This window comes from Pelophylax lessonae (genome assembly GCF_965119305.1).
Source record: "Pelophylax lessonae genome assembly, chromosome: 4".
NCBI classification, from domain to species: Eukaryota; Metazoa; Chordata; class Amphibia; order Anura; family Ranidae; genus Pelophylax; species Pelophylax lessonae.
In genome coordinates this window covers 115,856,216-115,881,260 of record NC_138771.1, presented here as the reverse complement: position 1 = coordinate 115,881,260, position 25,045 = coordinate 115,856,216, and the positions used below count along the sequence as shown (strand labels likewise).

Sequence of the window (25,045 nt, the reverse complement as noted above, 5' to 3'; positions counted from 1 at the left end):
TGTAGACGCCCCTTACAATTATTTGTCTTTTCATTGTGAATTAGAACACTTAATGAAAGATTAAATTATTATCCAGTGAATACATAGTATATAGAATTGTCAGAATAGTGAATTGTCATGGTTACAAAGTGAGAAATTAGACTGCTTTATATTCATTATAACATTTACATCGTTCACAGAGAATAGGTTGGCCTGTTATTGTGGCACTTATGACACTTTCTATGTATGAAGGTCAATGATTGTAGCGTATTCTACCATGAAATACAGACTTCAAATCTATATGTATACAAAGATAGCTATGACCAGGAAAGATGGACATGGAATAATCATTTGTTTAAATGAGTCGTCCATAATCTCCTCTTTGTAACCTGTGGTTAGATTTCCATATCTATTCTTCCCATAGAGCTCTTACAGTTATCTGCATTGCAATTGCAGCCCAGTCACAGTGACGCTTGCAGATGAGTGCTCTTCTGTCTAGACAGGGAATTTATATGCCATGGTCCTCAGGGTTTTTACTGCGTGTCAGGAGCCACTGCCCATCCAGCTTTTTAACAGAGTATAAATATATTCAGCATCTGTAGAGAACATTTCAAACAAAACTTATCTAAGCAAAAGGGGCCTTTTTAATGCATCAGACAGTTCAGTAAAAATTGTTTCAAATTTTGTAAAGTCCTTGTTTAGAGTGGGTTTCCAGGGGCTTTGAATTTCCCTCCCCAGAACCTCACCTGGGCATCCAGTGGCCCGCAAGCTCAAGCCAGGGAAGAACATGCTCATGCTCTGGAATGGGCAGGTCAGCAAGCCCAGTTCACGGTCAATGAGTTGGCGACCCTCTATCCCAGAGCATCAAGCCGGTGCTGGCCTTGGATGGAGCAGAAGCCGCATAGGCCAATTCTTACCCAGTAGTGCTGGCTCCTGTCCCAGGCGAAGTGATACCCAAGTGCATGTCACCTGAGACCTGTTGAACTTTGCCAGCAGAATCTGGAAAAGCAAAAGAAGGTCAGTGTATTAATCCACACATACACTGCACTTTTTCAGTGTGCATATTGGCACCTATAAAAGGGTTTAAAATCATTAGGCTGCTTTGTGATTTATTTTTTTGGGGGGGGTGACAAAACCCCATTGTTGAGACGTCTTTTAACTACACCCCCCCCCCACCTGGTGTAGCATCAGGGGTTGCAATGGCGACCCCACCCTATGCTCCAGGGGCTTGTGTGGCCTGCCTGTCGCATTCTATTTTACATTTGGACAGGAGGGGCTGCTGGGGTCGCATGTACAGAAACTGATCTTCCCATTTTCCTCCTGTAACCACTGAAAAAGGAATAGAGTCCCTGTAAAAAGTAAACAGTCAGTGGTCACACTAATGTCATCCACTCTTTCTTTTTGTGATTGTGATTAAACAGTGGGTAAACATCCAACTGGGATTGGTTCCACAGAAAATGATGATCTTGAGCAGGGCTACTAGCCATGCCTTAAGAGTTATTCACCACCAGTTGCCCCTAAACACGCCCTCATAAGTTATCTCATGAAATTACACTGTTAAGTGTTTTATGCAGAATTAAGTTACAAAAATAAATATTAACAACAACTTCTTTAACAATATTAACATAAAGCATATCAGTACCCATGAGTGCAGCCTTATCAGTGCAGCGTTAACAGTGTCCATCCTTGCGGCTTTATCAGTGGCCATTAATGCAGCCCTATCAGTGCTTTTCACTGCTCATCATTGAAGCCTGTCAGTGCCCATGAATGCAGCCTAGCAGTGCCCATAAGTGCAGCCTCATCAGTGCCCATCAATGCAGCAGTGATGGGTGGATTGCCGACAGGATCACACACAGCAGGGATCTCCCGCTAGGACACAGCTTGTAAATGAAACGCTGGCCACTGTCAAACTTGGTCCTGCCTCCTGGACATGCATTGGACCAGTGTGCTGTCTGTCATAGGAGCTGGTCCAGGAGGCAGGGCATTGTTTGACACTGGCCAGGGTTTTATATACAAGTCATGTCACAGCAGGAGATCCCCCGCTCTGTGTTACCCGGCCAGCTATTCTCCTGATGCTTTCCTGGCTGATCACTTCTGATCTTGATTGTTTAAAATCTTTATTGTGGTGTTCAAAATTAAAAAAAATTAAATTCTGAAACATTTTAGTTCATTATGGCCCACAATCGGTTACTGAATCACTTAAGTGGCCCTCAGATTGAGCACCCCTGCTGTAGCCTGTGATCCATCACCTATAGCTTATTGCAGTTTCTTAGTTGTATGAATATCTAGGATAGATTCATTTACGGTTTCTAAGTTTTCTACACAATTTTAGTGAAAAACATTGCACAGGAAGGGAAGTTATCAATAGGACGTTATGCAGGTATTATGACCTTCCCTAAATAGGCAAGGCTACATGAATACTGATGCCCCCTTTTAATTCTTTTTAATGAATTTGTTCTTTCTGTTCTGTGGTCAACAGAATTAAAGTTTATAGTTTTTCTCTTTTTCTTCAGCCCAGTTTGATGGTGCTGATAAAACAGGCATGTCATCATCCAGAGAGGACAGACTCAGACACACGCACAGACACTCAGCTGGAAACATGAAGGCAACCAAGAATCCAAGTATAGAACACACCATCTCAGTGGGAGAAAGGATAGATCCTTCCCTGCCATTAGAGAGTCAATTGTAAGTATCATTAATATTGTTGCGGGGGCACAATAAAAACCTTTTACACTGGGATCAAACAATTGATCGCAGATTTATGGAACTGTTAGATGAGCTATTTACAACTCAAATTAAAAATAAATTTCTACATTAGCTCTGGAATCCATGAAATCTTTTATCCTTAGTATGTTCGCCATCTGCATAGCAAAACCAAAGGAATCCCAGCCTAGGCACCTACACATAGTGCTCCTTTGAGCTGTAGCAGTTAGAACCGAGCCCCATCAACGTAACTGAAAGGTATTTTTGTATTATGCCAGTTTTGACATATTACTATTCAAGATTTCACACGGTGCAATTGGGGGGGAGGGGTGCAATACTGTGGATTTGTTTCACACTAGTATATATATTTTACTATAAAGTAGACCTCCCACTAAATATGTTCATATGTTATGTACTTTGAAACTTTGTGCACTAATTCCTGAGATAAATGATGCCCAAATTCCACCCATTTGAACCATGTGTTTTTGGGTTATTCCTTAATCCATTTTAGAGATATAATTGCCATATACTCAATAGCTAATTCATTCATTGCTAGTGACTGGCAATTCTGCCTCCTCCTCCAACCAAATATGTGAATCCACCAAATTCTACCTTCCATCCTTCTTAAAGGATTAAAGAAAGTTCACCTTTCGTAACATGTTACACCTATATTCAGGATGTAACATTTTACGACCAGACCAGCCCAGCCCAGCCCAGCCCCTGTTCCCCCACCAGATCCTCTACTTTGACAGGTAGCTGGGATCTTCTTCCCCCGTTAGCTGTCACAATTTATAAAAACATGGCCAGGTGGGCGGAACCCCATAGTCCTCTGTGATTGGAAAAATACAAGTCCCGACAGCCGCAAAGGCTTGCAGTTTTCAATGTGGTGTGCTGTGGTAGTTCATTAAGTCTTCCTGTCAGATTGTATCTGCTTGCCCGCACGAGGTACAGGCACATAGATAACTGACGGGGACTTGCATGGCACCAGTGATCTGCTGGTCACTGGTGAAATGTTTTAGAGGCTCCAGAAACCAGAAATAATAAATGCATATTTTTTTATTATTTATTTATTTATTTTTTTAAAAGCTGAACTTATCCTTTAATTATCCTCCAGTGTATAGTATAGGTGCTTCTCATAACTGTGAAATGTCACTGATCGTGGACTGATTGATGTATTTTGGTTTATAACAGATAGCATAAGTAGCAATAGGAATATGGGGGTTCACCTACTGCTAGAACTACAATGATCCTTATTGCTATCAAAATCTTCTTGGAAAAAAAAAAACATATGCTATGTGTGTAAAATATATATATACATATTGTAACGCCTGCCTTTTAACTTTAATTGGCATCTCAGTCTTAGTCCATAGGGTTCAATATGGAGCTGGCCAACCTTTGCAGCTATAACAGCTTCAACTATTCTGGGAAGGCTGATCACAAGGTTTAGGAGTGTGTCTATGGGAATTTTTGACCTTCACTTCCAGAAGCGCATTTTTGAGGTCAAGCACTGATGTTGGGCAAGAAGGCCTGGCTTGCAGTCACCTTTATCCCAAAGGTGTTTTATCGAGTTGAGGTCAGGACGGTGTGCATGCCAGTCAGGTTCCTTAACCCCAGACTCGATCGTCCATTTCTTTATGGACCTTGCTTTGTGCACTGGTCCAAATCAATACCAAGACATTTTGGACAATTTCATGCTCCCATCTTTGTGGGAACGGTTTGGCCCCTCCCTGTTCCAACATGAATGCGCACCAGTGCACAAAGCAAGGTCCATAAAGTCATGAATGAGTAAGTTTGGGGTGGAGGAACTTGACTGGCCTGTACAAAGTCCTGACCTTAACCCGTTATAAAACCATTGGGATGAATTAGAGCAGGGACCGCAAGCCAGACCTTCTTGCCCACATCAGTTCCTGACTTTACAAATGCTCTTCTGGAATATCGGTCAAACATTTCTATAGACACACTCCTAAATCTTTCGGACCGCTTTCCCAAAAGAGTTGAAGCTGTTTTTTTCTGCAAAAGGTGGGCCAACCCAATATTGAACCCTATGGACTAAGACTGGGATTCCATTAAAGTTCATGTGCGTGTAAAGGAAGATGTCCCAATACTTCTGGTAATATTGTATGTGTGTGTGTGTGTGTGTGTGTGTGTGTGTGTGTGTGTGTGTGTGTATGCATCTATATATTATAATATATGTGTGGGTATCTTTAAATATAATATGTAGACATTTTATATATTGAGAATAGAGTAGTAGCCAACCCCCTCCCTTCAATGAGACAGCCTTTTTGTTCTTTTGTTTTCTTTAATAATCTGATGCCCTCACAGCTGGTACCATGGTGCAATCAGCCGCACAGATGCAGAGAGTCTCCTGAGGCTTTGTAAAGAAGCAAGTTACCTGGTGCGAAACGGCGAGACCAGCAAGATTGACTTTTCCTTATCACTGAAGTAGGTGTCTTGTCTTTCATTTAAAAACAAGCAACAGCAGGTCACACAAGGGTACAGCTTATTATACGCTTAAATTTATTCTGTGGTTTACCATTTATTGGTAGATTTATTGTCGAAGTCTTAAACTAAACACAAATGAAAAAAATTAGCCTATTTACTGTAGTCCTGCCTATCTAAGTTTTAATAGTGAATGACGCATATAATTTGGGCTTTTTCCCCACAGACATTTAGTGCACATATGAACAAATATGTTTTCTACCTGTATACCCATTTTCCAGAAAAATAAAAATTAAAAAAGTATATATTACATGAGGCATGATTATATTTAAAGCTGAACTCTGGGGAAAGCCTAAAGAACCCCCTTGCGTTAGGGCTTTGCCCACACTGCTAGAGTTAACTGCCCATTTAGTCTAGGAAACCGTAAGAACACTTTTATTTACCTAATCCTTTGCTCCCCCATCACCTCAGCTCAAACCATGAACTGTCCCCTTATGTCCTCGTGTGCAATATAGGTCTATGATCCATGCATTGTTCTTTATCTCAAGGGGACCTTAAACTGCAAAAGTATGGTAAAGAAGAGGTTGCCAGGGACCAGTCCAGGAGCACAGAAGAGCTTGCATGAGCAGAAATAAGTAAAACTTCTTTCCTCTGCCCCCTAGATGAAAATGAGCAGGTAACCCTAGCCGTAAAGGAGCAGTGCCCACTGCAAGGAGGGGACTTTCAGTTTTCCCACGGTCAATTTTAAAATACTTTACAATAATGGGCCTTACATGGATAGTAGTGATATACACTTTTTTTTCTGTTGAAGGGTAATTCTGAGCTTGTGTGTACACTGTACAAAGTCTTCATGTGATCCTATTACCCCAGCACATTGCACTGGCAGCGTTCTGTTCACTGTGCGGAAACCCCAAATTAGTGGAAACTTGTCTAAAGTGGTCCAAGCCATAAAAGGCAAATAAATATCTCCAAAAAAATGCACCAGAATAAATATTTCCAAAAAAATGCACCAGAATATTCTTAACAATATAACAATGGATTTGTTGTGTAAATTTGGTTTTGTTAATAAATTGATTTGTTTATGAATATTTAGTATTCTTTGTGTGAGGATTATTTCCGAAAATATGGTTTTTACACTTGATAATTCTGCAAGGAAGTTAGGTTATTGTTAACTGACCCTTTCTACATTGTGTTTAAATTCCTAGCTATCCTGATTAAACGGTTATTTATGGCACAGAGCTCTAAAATTAAGAGGGCATCTTCTCAGACTGCTTGGAGCTTTCATTAGTTTGGTTCTCTGCTTGACATAGCTTAATAAAAGCTTGCTACCCTTGAGGGCAGCGTAAATTACTGCTGTCCATTAAAAATAGCAGTTTTAAATTGGATGGCTAGCAAATGGACAAAACCATCTTAGCAATAAAAGCCTGCAATCTTCCCCGTATGAAGAGTAAGTAGTTCTCATTCACTCCATATGTAATTTTTCACTGGGGAGAGGAGCTTAATATTGCTTTGGGAATTCACACGGTAAATCCCATTTCAGGTATATTGACATTAGCCTGCATGTTATACAATAAAATTAAAGACCTGTATGTAGGGTATTTAAATATTATACTACCCTATGCAGACTTGAATTATGATATCCCTTTTTTAACCACATCCACTCCTTTTCATGTGATTGTAGCATTTGTTTTCACTAAAATAATGTTCTGCTAGAGGCATCTTGTAGTTTGCTTTATGTACAGAACCACCTTTACTGTACAGACCACCAAGCAGGAGAAAAGCAAAATATCCAAAGAACTTTGACTCCTCTCAACTGATCCTTCTGTCCAAGTGCCCTAAACGCTAGTTTATATGAACATAGTTGCCAACATTTAATAACATTTTCCATGGACACCATTTTTTGCTGTGCGTCCAGCTAGCCAGTGTAGGTGGAAAATTCTTTAATTAGAGGTGGGGCATTCATTTAAATGGGTTTACTTTTAAAACATGCAGATTTTTAATCAAATGCTATACTTTGAACCTGAACTCAAGAGATCTAGCCACTTTCTAAAATGTAATAAGATATAAAAGTGTAATAAATAACCACTACCTGTGCAAATTGGATGAATAGTACTGTGCTCTAGGCTATAGATACAGCTGCTGGTTTTAAAGACAAAAAGTCCAAAATGATATACAATTCCAAAGAACTGATTGCCAAACAGTCCAATCGTTCCCTTGGCAAACCGCGCTATAGTTTAAAGTAAATAAGTGCCAATGAATAAATATAAATAATAAATCAACAATTAGTGTTAATGTATAAGCTTGTGAAAAATTCATAAAAATACGTGCATCTAAAGTTAATTTGATAAATTAGCAGACCAAGATATTTGAATAATACAATATATAAAGAAAGATAAAGTGCTTATAGTGCTTGAAAGAGCAATATGGTGTATTAAATAAGTAAATAAATAAATGTCCCTTGGACTACCACAGTTCCCGATTAGTGCGAATAAAAATATATGTGCACTATACAAAGCAAAAAAAAATGTGTCCTTATTGTGCATGTGGTTCACACGTGAATATTGTGGATCACTCTTCAGAGGGACATTCACAAAAATGATGTGATCAAATCCACCACCAGTAGCAATACTCACTTACCAGAGGTAAGTATATGACTTACAAATTAACACATGTCTCCATCATAAATGTAAAGCCACATCAGAGGTGATGTCACGGGGTAACGTGGCAGAGCCTGACGTAAGAGGAGTGGTTTACCGGATAACTGGCGTGGCACAGGTTCACCAGAGGCGCGGAGTCTAAATGTTAGCCGGTTTTCACCATGGCCCCAGATGGTGGGGATGGGCTTGGCTGATGCTAACACCAGGTCACGGCCCCCAGGATTCCCTGGGAGAGCCAGGAACAGGTCCAGGACCAATAGCCGGTAGCAGGTAAATAGATCAGGACAAGCCAAGGTCAGGGCGGGCAGCAGGTAATCAGAACCCAAAGACAAGCCAGGTCAGGTAAACAGGAACAGCAGATATAACAGGCACAGGATACAGGAGAGCTAAAGACATCACAGCAATCAAGGTGTTTAAATATGCCGTTTTGGTGCCAATTTGGTAGCCTCGAACTTCCGTCGAGGTAGCCTCGAACTTCCGCCGAGGTAGCCTCGAACTTCTGCCGAGGTAGCCTCAGCGCATGCGCATAGACGTTTGCCGGTTAGCGATGCCAGTGCGCCTGCGCAGGGTATTGAGTCCCTGACAGGTGATTTCCACACATAGTACTAGGGAGGAGGGTGTATTAGATCTTCATCACATTGCCTCAAGGGTTCACATCCAGGGAAAATAGAAGAGAAAGGCTTCTATAGTGGAATACCGTCTTTTTTAATGACTAATTAAGGATTAAAACAACTTACAAGCATAAAAACGAATCAGGCTCTTCAGGATACGCGGGGATGTCGATTGCGGTCCACCTGCATTCAAAACGGCGGAAGTGATGTATCACGTTAACCCGTAAACCAACGCGTTTTGTCAGGAGATTCTGACGTCATCAGGGGTCATGTCCCCTGATGACGTCAGATGCTCCTGACGAAACGCATTGGGTTAAGGGCTAACATGATACGTCACTTCCACTGTTTGGAACACAGGCAATGTGATGAAGATCTAATACGCCCTCCTCCCTAGTACTGTGTGTGGAAATCACCTCTGATGTGGCTTTACATTTATGATGGAGATGTGTCAATTTGTGAGTCATATATTTACCTCTGGTAAGTGATTATTGCTACTGGTGGTGGATTTGATCACATCATTTTTGTGGAAGTCCCTCTGAAAAGCGATCCACAATCTTCACGTGTGAACCACATGCACAATAAGGACACATTTTTTTTTGCTTTGTATAGGGCACATATATTTTTATTCGCGCTAATCTTGAACTGTGGTAGTCCAATGGACATTATTTATTTACTTATTTAATACACCATATTGCACTTTCAAGCACTATAAGCACTTTATTTATCTTTCTTTATATATTGTATTATTCAAATATCTTGGTCTGCAAATGTATTAAATTCACTTTAGATGCACGTATTTTTATGAATTTTTCATGAGCTTATGAATTTATTAACACCAATTTTGATTTATTATTTGTTTATTCATTGGCACTTATTTACTTTAAATTATAGCGTGGTTTGCCAGGGGAGCGATTGGACCGTTTGGCAATCGGTTCTTTGGAATTGTATACACTTTCTAAAATGTGCTGAATTACTATGGGTTAAGTCTAACAAGGTGCATGCCACCTTATGGACGTATCCCTTTAATTTACATTTTCTTCTGAATGTTGGAAGTACAGCTATCACTATACTTTCTCACTCAGCAGCTGCTCTGCTTGCCCCTCTGCCCTCCATTTACAGAAGGCTTTGCATTTTGTAAATACAAAGTGCTCTGTGATTGGGCAAGGTACAGCGTCGCACGACCGCCCAATTGTCCGTTAAAGTCACGCAGTGCCGAATTGCAAAATAGGCCCTGGTCAGGAAGGGGATAAAATCTTCCGGGGCTTAAGGGGTTAACACTGCACAATATCAAATGTTTGCGTGCGATAAGCTGACATTTGTAAGACCACTACATATACACATGTATATGTGTGTTCAGTTAAAGAAGAAAAAAAAAAAACATTTGTGTGTGTATGTATGTATGTATGTATGTGTGTGTGTATATGTGTATATATATATATATATATATATATATATATATATATATATATACACACACAAATTCTTATAGCTTAAACCTAAAGCTTGCATTTCTTATTACTGGAAATCTCAGGTAGCAATCGGTTCCAAAGGTAACTTTTGTAGTGTACGTGTGACACGGCTGTCTATAGATTAATAGATACAAGGGCATTTAAGTCAAAGGACCATGTCTAAGACCTGTTATAGCTAAAAATCTTGCCTTAGCTGTCAGTGCTTGTAAGATGGTTTCTAAATTGTCTCTCTGTTCTTATAACACCTTGATGCTCTACATCCCCCATCAATTTTCTTTTCTCATATGCCCTAAAGCATATTAGCTTCCAATAACCTCGCTGCAGTCTTAGGTGATATTTTGTCCTTGAGAGAAGAGATTTTGTGTACGCCACAATTACATTTTGTACTGATCCCTTTTATTCTGAAAATATATTAAATTACCTTGCCTTGTATTAAGGTACTTGTCTACTACATTTTGAAAAATGGCCAAAAGGACTATGGCATTTAACCAGTGCCTGTTGCCCATTTTGTCTTAGTTTCCTATACATTTGAGTGTAACTCATGGACTTAATATTCATAAAAGCTTGAAAAGCATTTTGTATATGCAACAGACAGAGACAAGTGAAGTTCCTCTGTTCTGTTTCTAGATAACTTTATCCTTATGTTATTACTGTCAGTCATATGGTTTGACATATTTAAATCTTTGATGCATCTCCTTGTAAGCTGTCCTCTGCTAAGATGAAATATTATGTCCTTTAGGCTACCATTGATAATTCTACTTTCTTCTTACATTGTCATGTTCTTTGGTCTTCTCTTTACCTTTTTGCTGCCAGAGCCGTTTTTTTGTTCTTTTGCACACATCATTTTAGGTCTGAAGATTACCAAAGACCCCCTAAACATTATACATCTTCTGAAAGCAGACACCCTGGAGGATAAAACAGTGGTAGTTCCAATTTTTTTATGTCACGCAATATTACCGCAAAGGTCTGGTCAACGCAAACTTTCAGTAAAAAAACAGGGCAAACGCAATGAGGTTGCACAAGTAGATACCCAACATGTCAAACCCTAAATTTTGTGTGCGCCCATCAAATGGCGACAAATGTCAGTACCCTATATTTCTACAGGCGACGTTTCAAAAGCCCCCCTATAGGTCATCAGTTTAGTGTTCTGGAGGAGGTCTAGTGCTGAAATGATTGCTCTCGCTTGTTGTACACAGTGATTGCAATCAATGTATGCATGGGGTGCCTAAAAATTATTAATTTTTTTTGGTGAGGGGGTTTATGTGCTTGGGTGTAACTTTTTTTTTTTTAAGCAGAATGCTTTTACTTGTTAGGCGGGAGTCTGCCTGTCCGTTTTACACACAATCCTGGTGGCTACAGCCACCAGATTGTGCGTGAACCCCCCCACTGTCAGGTACGGTAAAGTGTGGTCCTGGCAGTGAAAGGGTTAATCGCAGCCCCACATTTCATTTGTGTGATGTACATACCCAGACTGGTAATATTGACAACTCTAGCATTTCCAGAATTGCATGGTTTATCTGAGAGTGGTTGCAGGTTATCGAATATCGACATGTTTAACCACTCCAGCTTTGGTAGGTTCCCCCCCCCCCCCCCTGACCAGGCAATTTTTTGCAATGCTGCACTGTGCTGTTTAAATGACATTTGCGTGGTCGTGCAACACTGTACCCAAATAAAATTGATGTCCCCCCCCCCCCCCCAAATAGAGCTTTCTTTTGGTGGTATTTGATCGCCTTGTGTTTTTTTTTTGCGCTATAAACATAAAAAGACAGGCCATTTAAAAAAAATATATATATATATACATTTTTTTTTTACTTTTTGCTAGAAAACCCATCCAATAAAAATTGTAAAAAAAAATCACATTTATTCAATTTAGGCCAATATGTATTCTGCTACACTTTTTTTGTAAAAAATCTCAATAAGTGCGTATTGATTGGTTTGTGCAAAAGTTTTAGCGTCTACAAACTATGGGATAGATTTTATGGACTTTTTCTTTTACTAGTAATGGCGGCAATTATTGATTTTTAGCTGGATTGCGACGGACGGACAAATTGGACACCTAACTGACACTTTTGACACTTTTTGGAGACCAGTGACACCAATACAGTGATCAGTGCTAAAAAAAATGCACTGTCACTGTACTAATGACACTGGTAGGGAAGGGGCTATTGGGAATGATTAAAAGGGTTAAATGTGTTCCCTGGGAGTGCTTTTTTACTGTCTGGGGGGATGGTTTAACTTAAGAGACAGAGATCCGTGTTCCTGCTTAGCAGAAACACAAGATCTCTGTCTTCCTTACTAGCAGAACAGTGATCTGCCTTGTTTACATTGGCAGACTGCCAGGTTTCTGGCAGGTGTTGGGTCCGCCGGACCCGCTGATTGGCTTCCGCTGTGTCAAATCACAGCGGGAGTGGCGCTCCAGTGGCACAGGCTTCCCAGAGCCGAAGAAAAAAAAAATCATGTACAGATATGTGATTTTGTGCTTGAGGGCCGCCCTGCTGCAGAATATGTACATGGGGCGCTCCTTAAGTGGTTAAAGCCTAAGTTTACCTAAAATAATCAACACAAGGATCATTCCTTCCCTTCAGTGAACTTTGTCCCTTGTGTTGCTGTGTATTCCATTTGCTAAACTCTTCCTCCTTTAATACCTCCCCACCTGCACCACCATAATCTTCCAGTGTGGGAGGAGTAATAGAACTGAAGGACTTTAACAGGCACTCAAGAGTGCCCAATGATGCCCAGCTGCTCAATTCGTAGAAGCCGTACTGAGCTTCCATTAATAAAACATGGTCAATGAATGGGACTCTTCTTGCTTATGTTGCATGCTTTCTTGTGCCCTCTTACCCTGCATTATAGCGAATAACTTATAGCACATATTGTATATACAAACTTTCCTAATACATTATTGTACGTAAGATTGTCAGTGGCAGGGCTGCACCACATCACGTGCCTAGTACGTGATCTGACACTTCCAGGTCTGGCTCGAAGTGATTACACACAGTGGGAGCCACTGTAGGCTTGATGTCTGCCGGCACCCGCTGATTATTCAGTACACAGGCAGAACGGCGTTCTGTAAACTATGCAGATTGACGTCCTGTCAGTAGGGAAGTCACTGATCCTGTGTTTCTGCAAAGCAGGCACATGGATCTATGCCTACCCTTAGTAAAAGCACATCCATGGACTATGCCTACCCTTAGTAAAAGCACCTCCCCCACAGTACACAAGCAAGTACACTAGGAACACATTTAACCCTTTGATTGCCCCTGATGTTAACTCCTTCCCAGCCAGTGTCATTAGTACAGTGACAGTGCATATTTTTTTAGCACTGGTCCCCAAAAAGTGTCAAGTGTCACTGTCCAATTTGTCTGCTGCAATATCACAGTTCCACTATAAGTCACTGATCGCCACCATTACTGGTATAATTAAATAAATAAAAACATCCCATAGTTTGTAGACGCTATAACTTTTAAGTGAACCAATCAATATACGATTATTGAGGGTTTTTTTTTTTTTTGTTTACCCAAAATATGTAGCGGAATACATATTTACCTAAATTGATAAAGAAATTAAATTTTTTTGAAAAAAAAAATTTATTGCATAGGTTTTATAGCAGAAAGTAAAAAATATTGGTGTCTTTTTTTTTTTTTTTAATTGCCGGCCTTTTTTTTTTGTTTTATAGCGCAAAAAAATAAAAACTGCAGAGGTGATTGATCAAATACCACCAAAAGAAAGCTCTATTTAAAAAGAGGACATAAATACGAGCCTAGCATTGCACGACCACGCATTTGTCAGTTAAAGTAACGCAGCGCTGTATCGCAAAAAACTGCATGGCCATGAAGGGGGTGAATCTTCCAGAGGGGAGGTGGTTAAGGTTCAAGAAAAAAGCTAGGGTTTACATACAGGTTTGTCTGTCAACCTCTGATATATAAAAGAAAAAAACAGAAAAAGTTTGTCCTAGAGTAAGGTGTTCGTTGGCAAGGGCAATGAACGACTAAGAAAGTCTTATAAAAACTTTTCACCTTGTATGTTATGGCAGTAACCCCTGATTCTTTGTACAATAAAATATATGTTTAATATAGTTGAGAGATTTCAATTTATACATAGAAATGGATGAAGCCCAGATGACCTTTTAATATGTTCAGTCGCTTCAAGGGTTTTGTAAATATTCATATACTTTATGAAATCTAATAACGTGACAAGGGAAGCATAAGACAAGAAGAGCAAAACAAATCAGGATTCAAAGCTGTTGGTTCACATAGGGAAAACTTTACAATGATCATAGATTCACGTACCAGCCTTCAGGTACAAACATTAAAAGTTAATGGGGCAAAGTAATTGAAACGGCGGAGAATAAGATTGTAATAACAATTATAAATATTGATGACTGGCACAGTTCGGAGAAGGTTAGCTGGTCTACTGTGGTAAATAAAGTTACTGTTCAGAAGTATTTATTTTAAAGGCCATAGATTCATGTCTAAAACAAAATCTATGAAAATCCGAAAAGAATTTGATTTAATTGTTGAATATTTTTACTTTTCCCCTTTAAAATCATTGAATTGAGAGGCAGTACTATCTGTATTCTGTCTACGTCTGACCTTACATTATCCATCTGATGATGGTCTTTTTTAGATCTACCATCAACTAGGCAGTGCAAAGACCATTCTGATTTGATGTTAATTAAATGGATTGTTTGTCTTCATATATTTTTATAAAGGTTTATCCAAGGGTAAAACCAGATTTTGTTGTGTATGGCCAGCTTACAGTAATATTAAACCCTTTTATAAGGGGAGGTCCCCACTTACATTAGATGACTGTTGTTCTTTAAAGTTTTCCCTTTTCTTCTCCTCTGGCTTGTCCCCAAACCACTGACACTTCAGCCTACCTTTTGTGGGGGTCTCCTTTAGCTATATGTAAAAACACCTGTGCATGTGCGCTCCTCTGTGGGACTTGAACCAAGCTGTGTGCGTCCATAGAAGAGCGCAGGGGTGTGGCTCACTTTGTGCTGTGTGTGTCTACTACCTCCTTTTGGTAATTTGACTGACAGCATCAGGAGTCTATCACTCTCTCTGACCTCAGCACCTTCCTGTAAAACCCAGAAATTTGAGTAATGCCATGGATTGGACCTGGCAGCGGTGACAGAGGTGTTTGGGGACAGGGAGGCATAGAATGGTACAGGGTGGTTTTTTTTGTTTTTTTTATGCATTAAAGAGGAGTTCCACCCTAAAATTATACTTACCTCCATCTTCTTGCTCCGGGTCACCTGAAAAACAAATGGATAATCGCAGTTTTTTTTTTTACTTACCTCTAGAAGAAAATATACTTGCCTTACTTCCTCTTCCTCCCCTCGGCGGCCACGGCGATTCGTCACTTCCTGGCTTGCAATGATTCCTGGGAGCTGAACGTCATCTCTCCAAAGGAATCAATGCGCCTGCACCGACCCCGATGTCCGTTCCGGTGCAGGCGCCGTCGTACCTTGCTAAACAGCTTCTGGGCATGCCCAGAAGCTGTGCAGGGATGACGCTGAGGCACCGGAAGTGACGGCGGGGCCGGTGCAGTGCATCGTGGGACCGAACAAGACGGAAGAGGACACAGAAGAGGATCGCGCTGGCTTCAAGCAGCCCACACCTTAGATGGCAGTGCTGGACGATACATAAAAAATACCTAGCATTTATTACCACCTTAAGTGCTAAGCACTCTTCCCTTCAAGTGGAAGTTAAAGGGAATGGGTTTTTTTGCTATCACCTGGGGCATTATCCAGGTAGGGTTTTTATATTTTCTGCATATTTTCTTTATTACACCCTGACTGCTCTAATTTTCACAATCTCAAAAAAATACTGGTAGGTCAGTTGTCTTCTGGTCAAATGATCCATTGTGTGTGTCATCTGATCTGATTATGTGTAGTCTTAAAAGCAGTGTGTAATATGCCAGCACTGTATGTGTAGACTTACTACTGAGCAAAAAAAAAAGTGGGGGGTACTTCATTACCCTTGGTAAAAAAAAAACAAAGGGGTTATAGGAAATATAGAAGGATTGTAGGTTGGTTGTAGGTATAGGTTATAGGAAATATAGAAGGATGCCAAGAAAAGAAATGGCTGAACAAGCCCGATGAGTTGGCAACAAACCAAGGTTCCCATAATTGTGTGTTCTTGTGTGTTTTATGTGTGGTTTTTTTTTTTTTTGAGTGCGCAGGAACATTTTGACAGGAAGATCTGGTGTTCATTCATCATCTGCAAGGACCCTAAAAAGTTTTGTTAAAGTAGTATGGCAACCGTAAAGGCCATCCCAAGCAAAAACATTTGTTTTTTGTATTTTAATGAGTGCAGAAGGGATAACACTTTATATTTGTATTACATCCTTTTTCAGTAACACCAACTAAATGGACAGGAAGCTAGAGAGAATCTCTCCAATGAGATCCCAAAACCGCTACTCCTGGGATCAGCAACAGGTTTATCATGATCTACAGGTCAATTGCTGCCAAGTGATGAGTAGATTATGACCCTGCCATGCTGCTAGCTCTTTACACCCCACCTGCTGTCCCTCAGATTTCATATCAGAGCGACCGCTGGTCACCTGCTGCACATGTGTGCAACTCAAAGCAAGTGTGTCTGCAGGAAACATTAGACATGGTGGAACAGGCTTCAACAAAGGCAAAATGGATAAATTACTTCTGGGATGAGAGGTTTGTATGTATGTTACATAATTCAGCCCACTGCATTCTATACTGTACTTGATATACTACTGACTGCCGCCTGTACACCATGGTGTACATCACATACTGCAGACCACTGTATGCTGTTTTCTACATCACATGCAGCAGAACACTGTGTTCTGTACATTTTACTTTGTGCTACATAGTCTGGACTGCTGTGATATATTTGGTTTCATACTGCGCTCTGTTTCCATGCAGTGTGTCCAAAGTTCCGTAATGGTGTCCTTCTGTTACGCACACCATTTATGCATGTGTACGCTAGTGGCATTTTGACTTGATACTAAAAATAGTGGATTTCTATCTTCATAGCATTTTCGTTTGTACCTTTCTTCATTATTTGAAAGATTTGTTAATACATTGGTTTATACTGTATGGTCTGTACCATTGGCATGTTCTTGTTTAATTTCTGGGCACATTTGAGCACTATCCAGTGGGAGAACTTGGAAGCATAGCTATACAGTATATGTCTCTGGATTATTCTGTATGGGGATTACATCATATTATAATGCATGTTGATCTCTGCCAATTGGATCTATTTCTCTGGTAAACCTTGATTTGTACAGAAGGCTGGTAGTGATGGCTCACACTTCAAGGGAGTTTTTTTTTTTTTTATCTTGTTGCATTGTTTTTATGTTGATTTGACACAAGGTACATGCAACCTCTGGTACATAGGAGGTCCTATATTTCGGGAGCCGCTAACTATTTTATACTGTGGAAATATTGGTGTGGATGATAATTATGTATGAACAAAGTTTTTCTTTATATGAGTCTCTCTGTAAGCTGGTATCACATTATTCATCCAGTTTTACATTAGTTTGAATAGTTTTATTTGCGTTTTTTTTTTCTTTTTATAATTCGGGTATCCTACCCCTAATGATTTACATATAGATCTGTGGATATAATTGGTACTCCTTTGACATAATGCAGCTTGTATTGCAGATTTATTTCTTGTTTTGTTTATATTAGGCACCCTCTTATTACTGATGCTATATACTTACATTCGAAAAACACTGGCTCCTGATCTAAATCTGTCTAAAACTGATATGGAAAATATATCTGAAAATGCAATATTATGATCATAAAACCGGCATTATGAAGTAATGAAATCCCACTGGTATATGTAAATAAATAACACAGAACAGATTGTTAATAAATAAAATCAAAAACAGTGTATATAAGGTATATTAAAATGATTAGTGTGATAGGAATCAAAAGAGAATAACCGTATACACCAGACTTGAATTAATTACAAGGGAGAGCATAGTAAATAAAGGAAACCATGTTAACTAAAAGATCAGAAAATTAAACAGAAACAATATTTCATGTAAAAGAGCTGTTAGTAAGATTTACAAATGCGGGTGTCCAGCTTTTGTGCAGTTCTTAAACCACTTCACATTAAATCAGGCTTAAAGTGTATTTTTATTTTTGCAGTCAAACTCTGAAAAACAAACACTATGCTTTTTGTGTTCCTATTCACACAGCATGCCTGGAAAAAAAAAAAAATCTTACCTTTCTCTTTTTTTCATTTATGGACACAGCTGCATATCTTCATTAACCGTTGGGTTATGCTGCTCTTCCTAGGAGTAGGACACTAAGCGGAAAAGGGTTAACAAAAGTTAACAAGACTTTGACCACGCCCATGGGCAGACCCAGGGCGTATACTCCCACTTCCTGCTCTAGGATATCAGTTTTTTTCTGCCTAGTAGGAGAAAGGACCTAGCTCCCTGCTGGGATCTCTGGTCCTGGCATTTTTTCTCAATTTTAAAGGACATTTTTTCCTTTTTGATTTTTTTCCTACAATCAAGCTGTTCCTGTGAGAACTGCAATCAACTGCCGGACTGGGTGATGCACTGGATATTCTAGATCCTTACGGTCCCCCCAGTCTGGCCAGCGAGTGCGTGCAGGCTGTAGCTCCGCACTCAGTTGACCGCGACATAGCCCCAATGGACGGGGGCTGGGCGGCGAGTGGAACACCTCTCAAGGACGCACACAACTGGGTTGCGGCCTGAGTCGCAGCCTACCCCTGGCCCACAGCTTCCCCAAAGTCTCCAAAGTTGTGGGGAGTAACTTGGTCCCCCTTTTATCTCCTATCCGAAACTTTGGGTGGAAGCGGGCCCATTCTGAGGTGGTCGGTCCCTCCTGTGACCTTCCCACCTCTCTGGTACCCCATTTAAAAAAGGGCCTCCCTGCTAATCCCCCCCCCCCAACCAGAGGCAGTGCTGGTGGTGAGGAATGTGTATGGGGAGCTGTAACTGGTAGGGGGCTGGGAGTGCAGTGTGGTGGTTCCCACAGCATATGGCACGCTTTTGTGTCCGGGTGGGGTCACTGCTAAGCTGCCCCTTGCTGAATAATGTTTGTAATAGGCCCTGGGGTCTAGTGTGCCACGCTCCCACTGCGTGGCACTGCCATTTCATTGTAGCCTCATTCTATTGCACTTGGCAGCCATGTTCTGAAGACTTCCATAGAAGCGGTGTGCGGTGGGGGGCCTCTAGTAATGACACTGCTGTTCGAATTCCTCTCAGAACGGCATAGAACGGGCTGACTGATGCTGCTGGCTCTCACTATGTGATGGTGTGGTGAGTCTCCGGGGGTGTGTGTGACCCCTCTTTCCTGCTGTAGCATTAGCTGGGACCTGTAGTGCCATATTTTAAAGTGGTGGGACACGTTTTTTTGCAAAAGAAGAAAAAAAAATCCCAGGCAGTTCAATGGAACCCTCAGTGCATGAGTCACCATCAGACCCACTCTCAGAGCCTGCAGAACCCTCGGAATCCACGTCCATCCTAGCGGCCATGACAGTGGTCCTGAAGTCGCTGGTAACAAAAATGGATTTAGCCCTGTCAAAAAGACAGGGAAAGAAGCGCCCCCTGCCCTCATCTGCCCCCTCTGTGCCCTCAGATTCTGAGGATGAAGTGACCTCCGCAGACGCCAGCAACCCCACTGGGTCTGTAGCCACGCAACTGGAGGGCTCTGATAATGAGGATGGGCCATCTTTCTCGTCCTCTAGGCAAGAAAAGGCGCTTGTGGAGGCACTGATAGTATCTGTGCGAAAAACTCTAAAGATGGAAGACGCTGCTTAGGCTGCGCCGGTACAGTTTGGTACCCGCAAACCACCAAAGGCGCTTTAAGGTGTTTCCCTTTCCCGCCTATTTTGATGAGATTGTCACCTACAGTGGAGTTCCCTGAAACGCATGGTTGGGATACCTAAGCGTTTTGCTCTGAGGTACCCCTTTGAGGAGTTCTTCATTAAGAAATGGACGGTTCTGCCGGTGGTGGATTCGCAAGTTTCCAGGCTGAATAAGGCCACCTTGCTACCTGTAGAGGATGCTCCGTCCTTTAAAGACCCTGTGGACAGGAAGGCTGAGGCTCTGGTCCGCCATCTTTTCACTGTGACAGGTTCCATTTTGAGGCCTGTGTTGGTCTCTCAGACCTTAACAGAATGGGCTAGAATCCTGCACCAGGATTTGGAAGGTGGTCAACAGCCTACTGAGCTGGCAGAATTGATGGACCAGTTCATACAGGGGTTGCAGTATATCCTCCATGGGTGCGGCCCCGTTGGCCTGCAGGGCATCTGTGACTGCGGTGACCCTCTGTCTTCTGTAAACCACACCTCTTCCTCTTTAGGCCCCACCTTTTTCTTAGAGCTCCTCCTCTTCCTCTCTGTACATTAAAAGTGGGTACAAAGTGCCTACTTGTATATTTTATTGTTTTGTATGGATATGTCGATTCGCGGGAGCGCTTCTGGGGCGAGCGCATGCTGCTGGAGGCCCCCATTAGGCAGCGGGGATGCCAATTCATGGGGCCGGTGGCTGTAATTGCCGCCGGGCACCCCCGATCTTTCCCCGCTGAGAGAGAACGACGGTCTGCTGTGGTAAACACAGCAGACCATTGTTCTTTCGGAAATGATCACAGAGTGCCTGTGTTCCTCCTATTTAGGATCACAGGTCTCTGTGTTCATTTCACAAGCCCATCCCCCACACAGTTAGAAATAGCCTCCTAGGCTCACACTTAACCCTTTGATCACCCCTGGGTTATCCCCTTCCCTGCCAGTGTCATTATTACAGTAACAGTGCATATTTTTTGTACTGATTACTGTAATAATGTCACTGGTCCCCCCAAAAGTGTCAAAAATGTCTGTTAGGGATCCGATCTGTCCGCCGCAATTTCAGTCCTGCCAAAAATGTGCAGATTGCTGCCATTACTAGTAATAAAAAATAAAAATGACATAAATCTTTCCCCTAGTTTGTAGATTTTTGCGCAAACCAATCAAAATATGATTATTGGGATTTTTTTTACCAAAAATATATAACCGAATACAAATTGGTCTAAAAGGATAAAAATGTTTGCTTTTTATTTATTTCTTTTTTTTTGGGGGGGGGGGGGGAAATGTTATATAGCAGAATGTGAAAAAATATAGTTTTTTGTTTTTTTTTCAGAATTGTCGCTCTTTGTTCCTGCACTATTCTGAGGCTATGCTGATTTTTGCAGCTTCTGTGTTTTATCCTCAGATGTGATCGGTAGGGTTGTACATCTGGTTTGGTATTATTTTATATCCAGCCCCAGCTGGTACAGGCTTAAAGCAAGTCCTTTTGTTGTCTCATTAGAGAAAATCGTGTAAAACTGAGCTTTTTGGATGAGGGGGTATCTTATGGTGGAAAAGTTATCTGAGCAGAATAGTTTCAGGCACTGCATTTTATGGATTTTTTTTTATTGCTTTAGGATTTTCAGACAAAACATGAATGTCTTTTAAAATGTCAAATGTGTGACAAGAGCTTGTAAATATAGTATATGTATGCAAGTGTCTTTCTGTCTCTCTCTCTTTCTGGAGATAAATAGATAGAATTTTTTTTTTTTTTATTGACTTTAACATATTTTATCAGGCAAATCAATCTTCATTCAAATCGCTCCTTCAAATAAGGTGATATGCTTAAACAAATGATACATACAACTGGTATGACATATTCAGTGTCCTAATCTAAAACAATCATTGCAATGAAAGGTGTTACAGATTGGATGCCCATAATTATAGCTTCACATCAGGATATAGAAACTTTACAAGAAGACCTGAAATAAAATAATGAGGTTTAGTGTTAAAAAAATGTAAAGTAATGCACTTGGGGCTTAAAATATGCAAATTACTCACTAGGGGGGACAACCTCTGGGGGAATCCAGGATGGAGAAAGACCGGGGGGTCTTGGTAGAAGACAGACTGAGCAATAACATGCAATGCCAAGCTGCAGCAAGCAAAGCTAGCAGAATATCAGCCTGCATAAAAAATGGAATTCACTGCAGAGAGAAAATGATAATCCTGCCACTTTATAAAACCCTGGTTCCGCCACATCTGAAGCATTCTGTCCAGCTCTGGTTACCAATCCCCGGGAAGAATGTGCTGGACCTGCAAAGAGTCCAGAGAAGGGTAACAAAATGAATAAGGGGACTGGAGGACCTTAATTAGGAGGAACGGCTACAAGCACTAAACTTAAACCTCGTACACACGATCAGATTATTGGATAAAGGTTCGTCTGTTTTTTATGCTAGTCTCATATTGAAACTGAAGAGGTTACTTTCATACGAAAATTGATGTAATGTGTTGAATTGTTTTGTATGTATTCTTTTGTTTCCGAGCATGCTAAGTCTTGCTCTTATGATTTTTTTCGGACTAAAACTGTACCAAAACAAAAATTGGACGTTATGTTCATGCACGATAAAAAATGTATAGCCTGCACATCCAGTTTTTGTCGTACGAAAATTTGTAATCGTCTGTCAAAAGCACTATGCTAATGATCCAAAAATCAGCAGATCGTTTGTTGGACGAAATTCTACTTCCGATTTTCTTATAGTGTGGCCTTTATTCTCCCTGGAGAAGAGATGCTTGATAGGAGATATGATAGCTGTATACAAATATCTCAGTGATGATGCCAGTGTAGGAAGAAAACTATTCAGTCTCAGGGAGGACATGGGGCCGCACAATGAGACTGGAGAAGCGATTTACCCTTCAATTGGAAGTAAACCCTCCTATTGTTTTCAGCCAAGGAAGCTGCCATCTTGGCTTCTGTTTAATCCACAACTGCTATGATGCCGCACATGTTATCCGTTATGACACCAGCCATTGGATGGTTTGACAATCTGGTTGGGAGAACAACCAACGGGAGTGTTACATTTTCGGCATGTGCCAGAAATGTAACTGTTTTTTGAAACTGTAAGATGAATGGGTTTACTCCTGCTTTAAACTGTATAGGGGGTTTTGCACTGTCAGGGTAATAAGGATGTGGAACTCTCTTCCACAATTGGTGGTGTCGGGGGGGGGAGTATTGATAGTTTTAAAAGACTTTTGGACTTGCATATTAGATAACACAACATACAGGGATATGGGAAATGATTATCAACATTGACACACATAAACCTACATGGGTTAAACTGAATGGACTAGCATCTATATTCAACCATACCAACTATGAAACTTATGTATGTGCATGTTTATGTGCTCACACGGGCACATAATTTCTAGATCTATTGGAAATATGCATAGCATTTATAAGGCCTATAGTAAATCGGCTTTTATCAAAACCAGTTATTAAAAAAAAACTAGGTGGGGTGTGATGATTCTGTAATACACCATCAAGGGAGGTGGATAGCATATATCTTTTATAACATTTTAATTTTGGCAGAAAACTTACATTTTTGCAGACTATAAAATATTCTATTTCATATATAAATCAGATGGTGGTGGAAATAGCCACGGTTTTCATCCTTCCACCGAATAGTCCATGTATTGGTACTGCATATATATCCCAATTACTGCAGGGTTGCTCCATGAAAAGTATTGCACTTGCCAGGTCATTATCTTCTGTAATACTATGCAGAGTTAGGACATAATGCTATATTTATGACTTGCTATACTAAACAAATATGATAAAGTAGTGCATTCAAATTTTTTTTTATCTGCTTTCATTTAAAAGGTTGCAAAAAATTGCCTTGTGTTTTGTAGCAGAGAAAGATGGTCCCTTTCAGCCTAAGCCAGATAAATTATATATAATTACAATATGACTTTCAGGAACAAACATTGGCATAAACAATCTACTAAAGACTTTAGATAGAAGAGCTGCTCTTCTGCAGGATAATAAACATGAAAGCTTTTCATTAAGCAGCAAATGGCAATGAGAAAGCTGACATTTTCTGTAAGAGCTGCAATAGATGTAGCAAGCTTGTTCTCTGGGAAAATGTGTTGTAAACCAGTGCCAAACTGGGGCACACCTGGAGCCAAGTCCCCTGAATATACTATTTATCTCTCTGCATATGCAGCATTAAAGATGAGAGCTGAACTCAAGGCAGATGTGAACAGCATCATTTAATGCTGCTAGGGGGTCATTCTAAAAATCCATGGAATCTATTTTACAGGCAGCTGGTATAAGTGCCTGAATCTTTTCCAGCATCAGACACATTATCCTTTTCACAGCAGCACTTAGGCTGGATGGAGAAGGTGCAGCACAGTACACCACCATCTCTGATGAAGTGCGTTGTAACAATAGTAACATGTTTGTAGAAGTAGAGAGTAGGAATATATGGGGAATAACGTAAAAATACCAATAAAAAGGATACATCAGGCAGTGGGCTTGTAGAGAAATAATAAGGTAAAAGCATAGTAGTGTAGCAGTAATTATTATGCATCGGTACAATAGAGCCCATTACCTACAAAGGGGTACTAAACTGGGGGAACGGTAAAAAAGGGGGGAACATGGAACTTTATATGAAGTGTGTGGACGTGCAGTTGGTAATAGAAGGGTTGAATCACTGGTAAAAGAACAAGGCAGGATTATTAATACATATAAACTTGTATAACATTGCATCAATTGCATGGTACATACATATAATATTCCAAATCATGGTACAGTACAGAGGGTAATAATAGGAACACATAATGTGATAAAATTGTACATAGAATCCAAGGTAGCTATGGGTATATAATTGTAAAGTCCAAATAATGGTAAGGTAGATGCATCGGTAATGAGCTTGACGCGTTTCGTGGGCATATCCACTTTATCAAGAGCAGGTGCATCATAGGGTATATATACACAATAGTAGGATCAGTATGTAAAAATGGAAAATCATGAAGCATGGGTCCAGAAGGCAACACATCCACACCGGGAGCTGTGGGAGCCCACCCAGCAACCAACATGGGGCACATCAAGAGGACATTCAAGGAGAAGAAGTGTAGCCAGGATATTGACTAGGGGGCGGTATCATATTAGCAGTCACCAAAGGTATCTGTGTAAGTAAATATAAAAATGTATATAAATATTCACAAATGGTGACATTAAGATATAATAGCTTAGATAGATTGAAAAGTAATAGGCAAGAAGGGGTAAAGAAAGTGGTATACCAAAAGGGTGGTAATAGTGGCTGATGCCAAAGAAATATGGTGGTGAGCATGGGAGAAAAGAACGCGCAAAAGGTAGATATAGGGTACCAGGGGAACCAACAAGT

At 40.6% G+C, this 25,045-nt stretch overlaps 1 protein-coding gene across 5 annotated transcripts in view; it reads left to right on the top strand.

Moving 5' to 3' along the window:
- Positions 1-25,045, top strand: part of SHF (Src homology 2 domain containing F) — a 412,091-nt gene that overhangs the window by 350,696 nt on the left and 36,350 nt on the right. For 3 of the 5 annotated variants that reach the window (XM_082254702.1, XM_082254701.1, XM_082254705.1), the window contains 2 exons: positions 2,493-2,664; positions 5,005-5,124. The exons of the other annotated variants lie outside the window; for them this stretch is intronic. In XM_082254702.1, the coding sequence (XP_082110828.1) occupies positions 2,493-2,664; positions 5,005-5,124 (292 nt within the window). The remainder of the gene's footprint in view (positions 1-2,492; positions 2,665-5,004; positions 5,125-25,045) is intronic. 5 annotated transcript variants of the gene reach the window in all.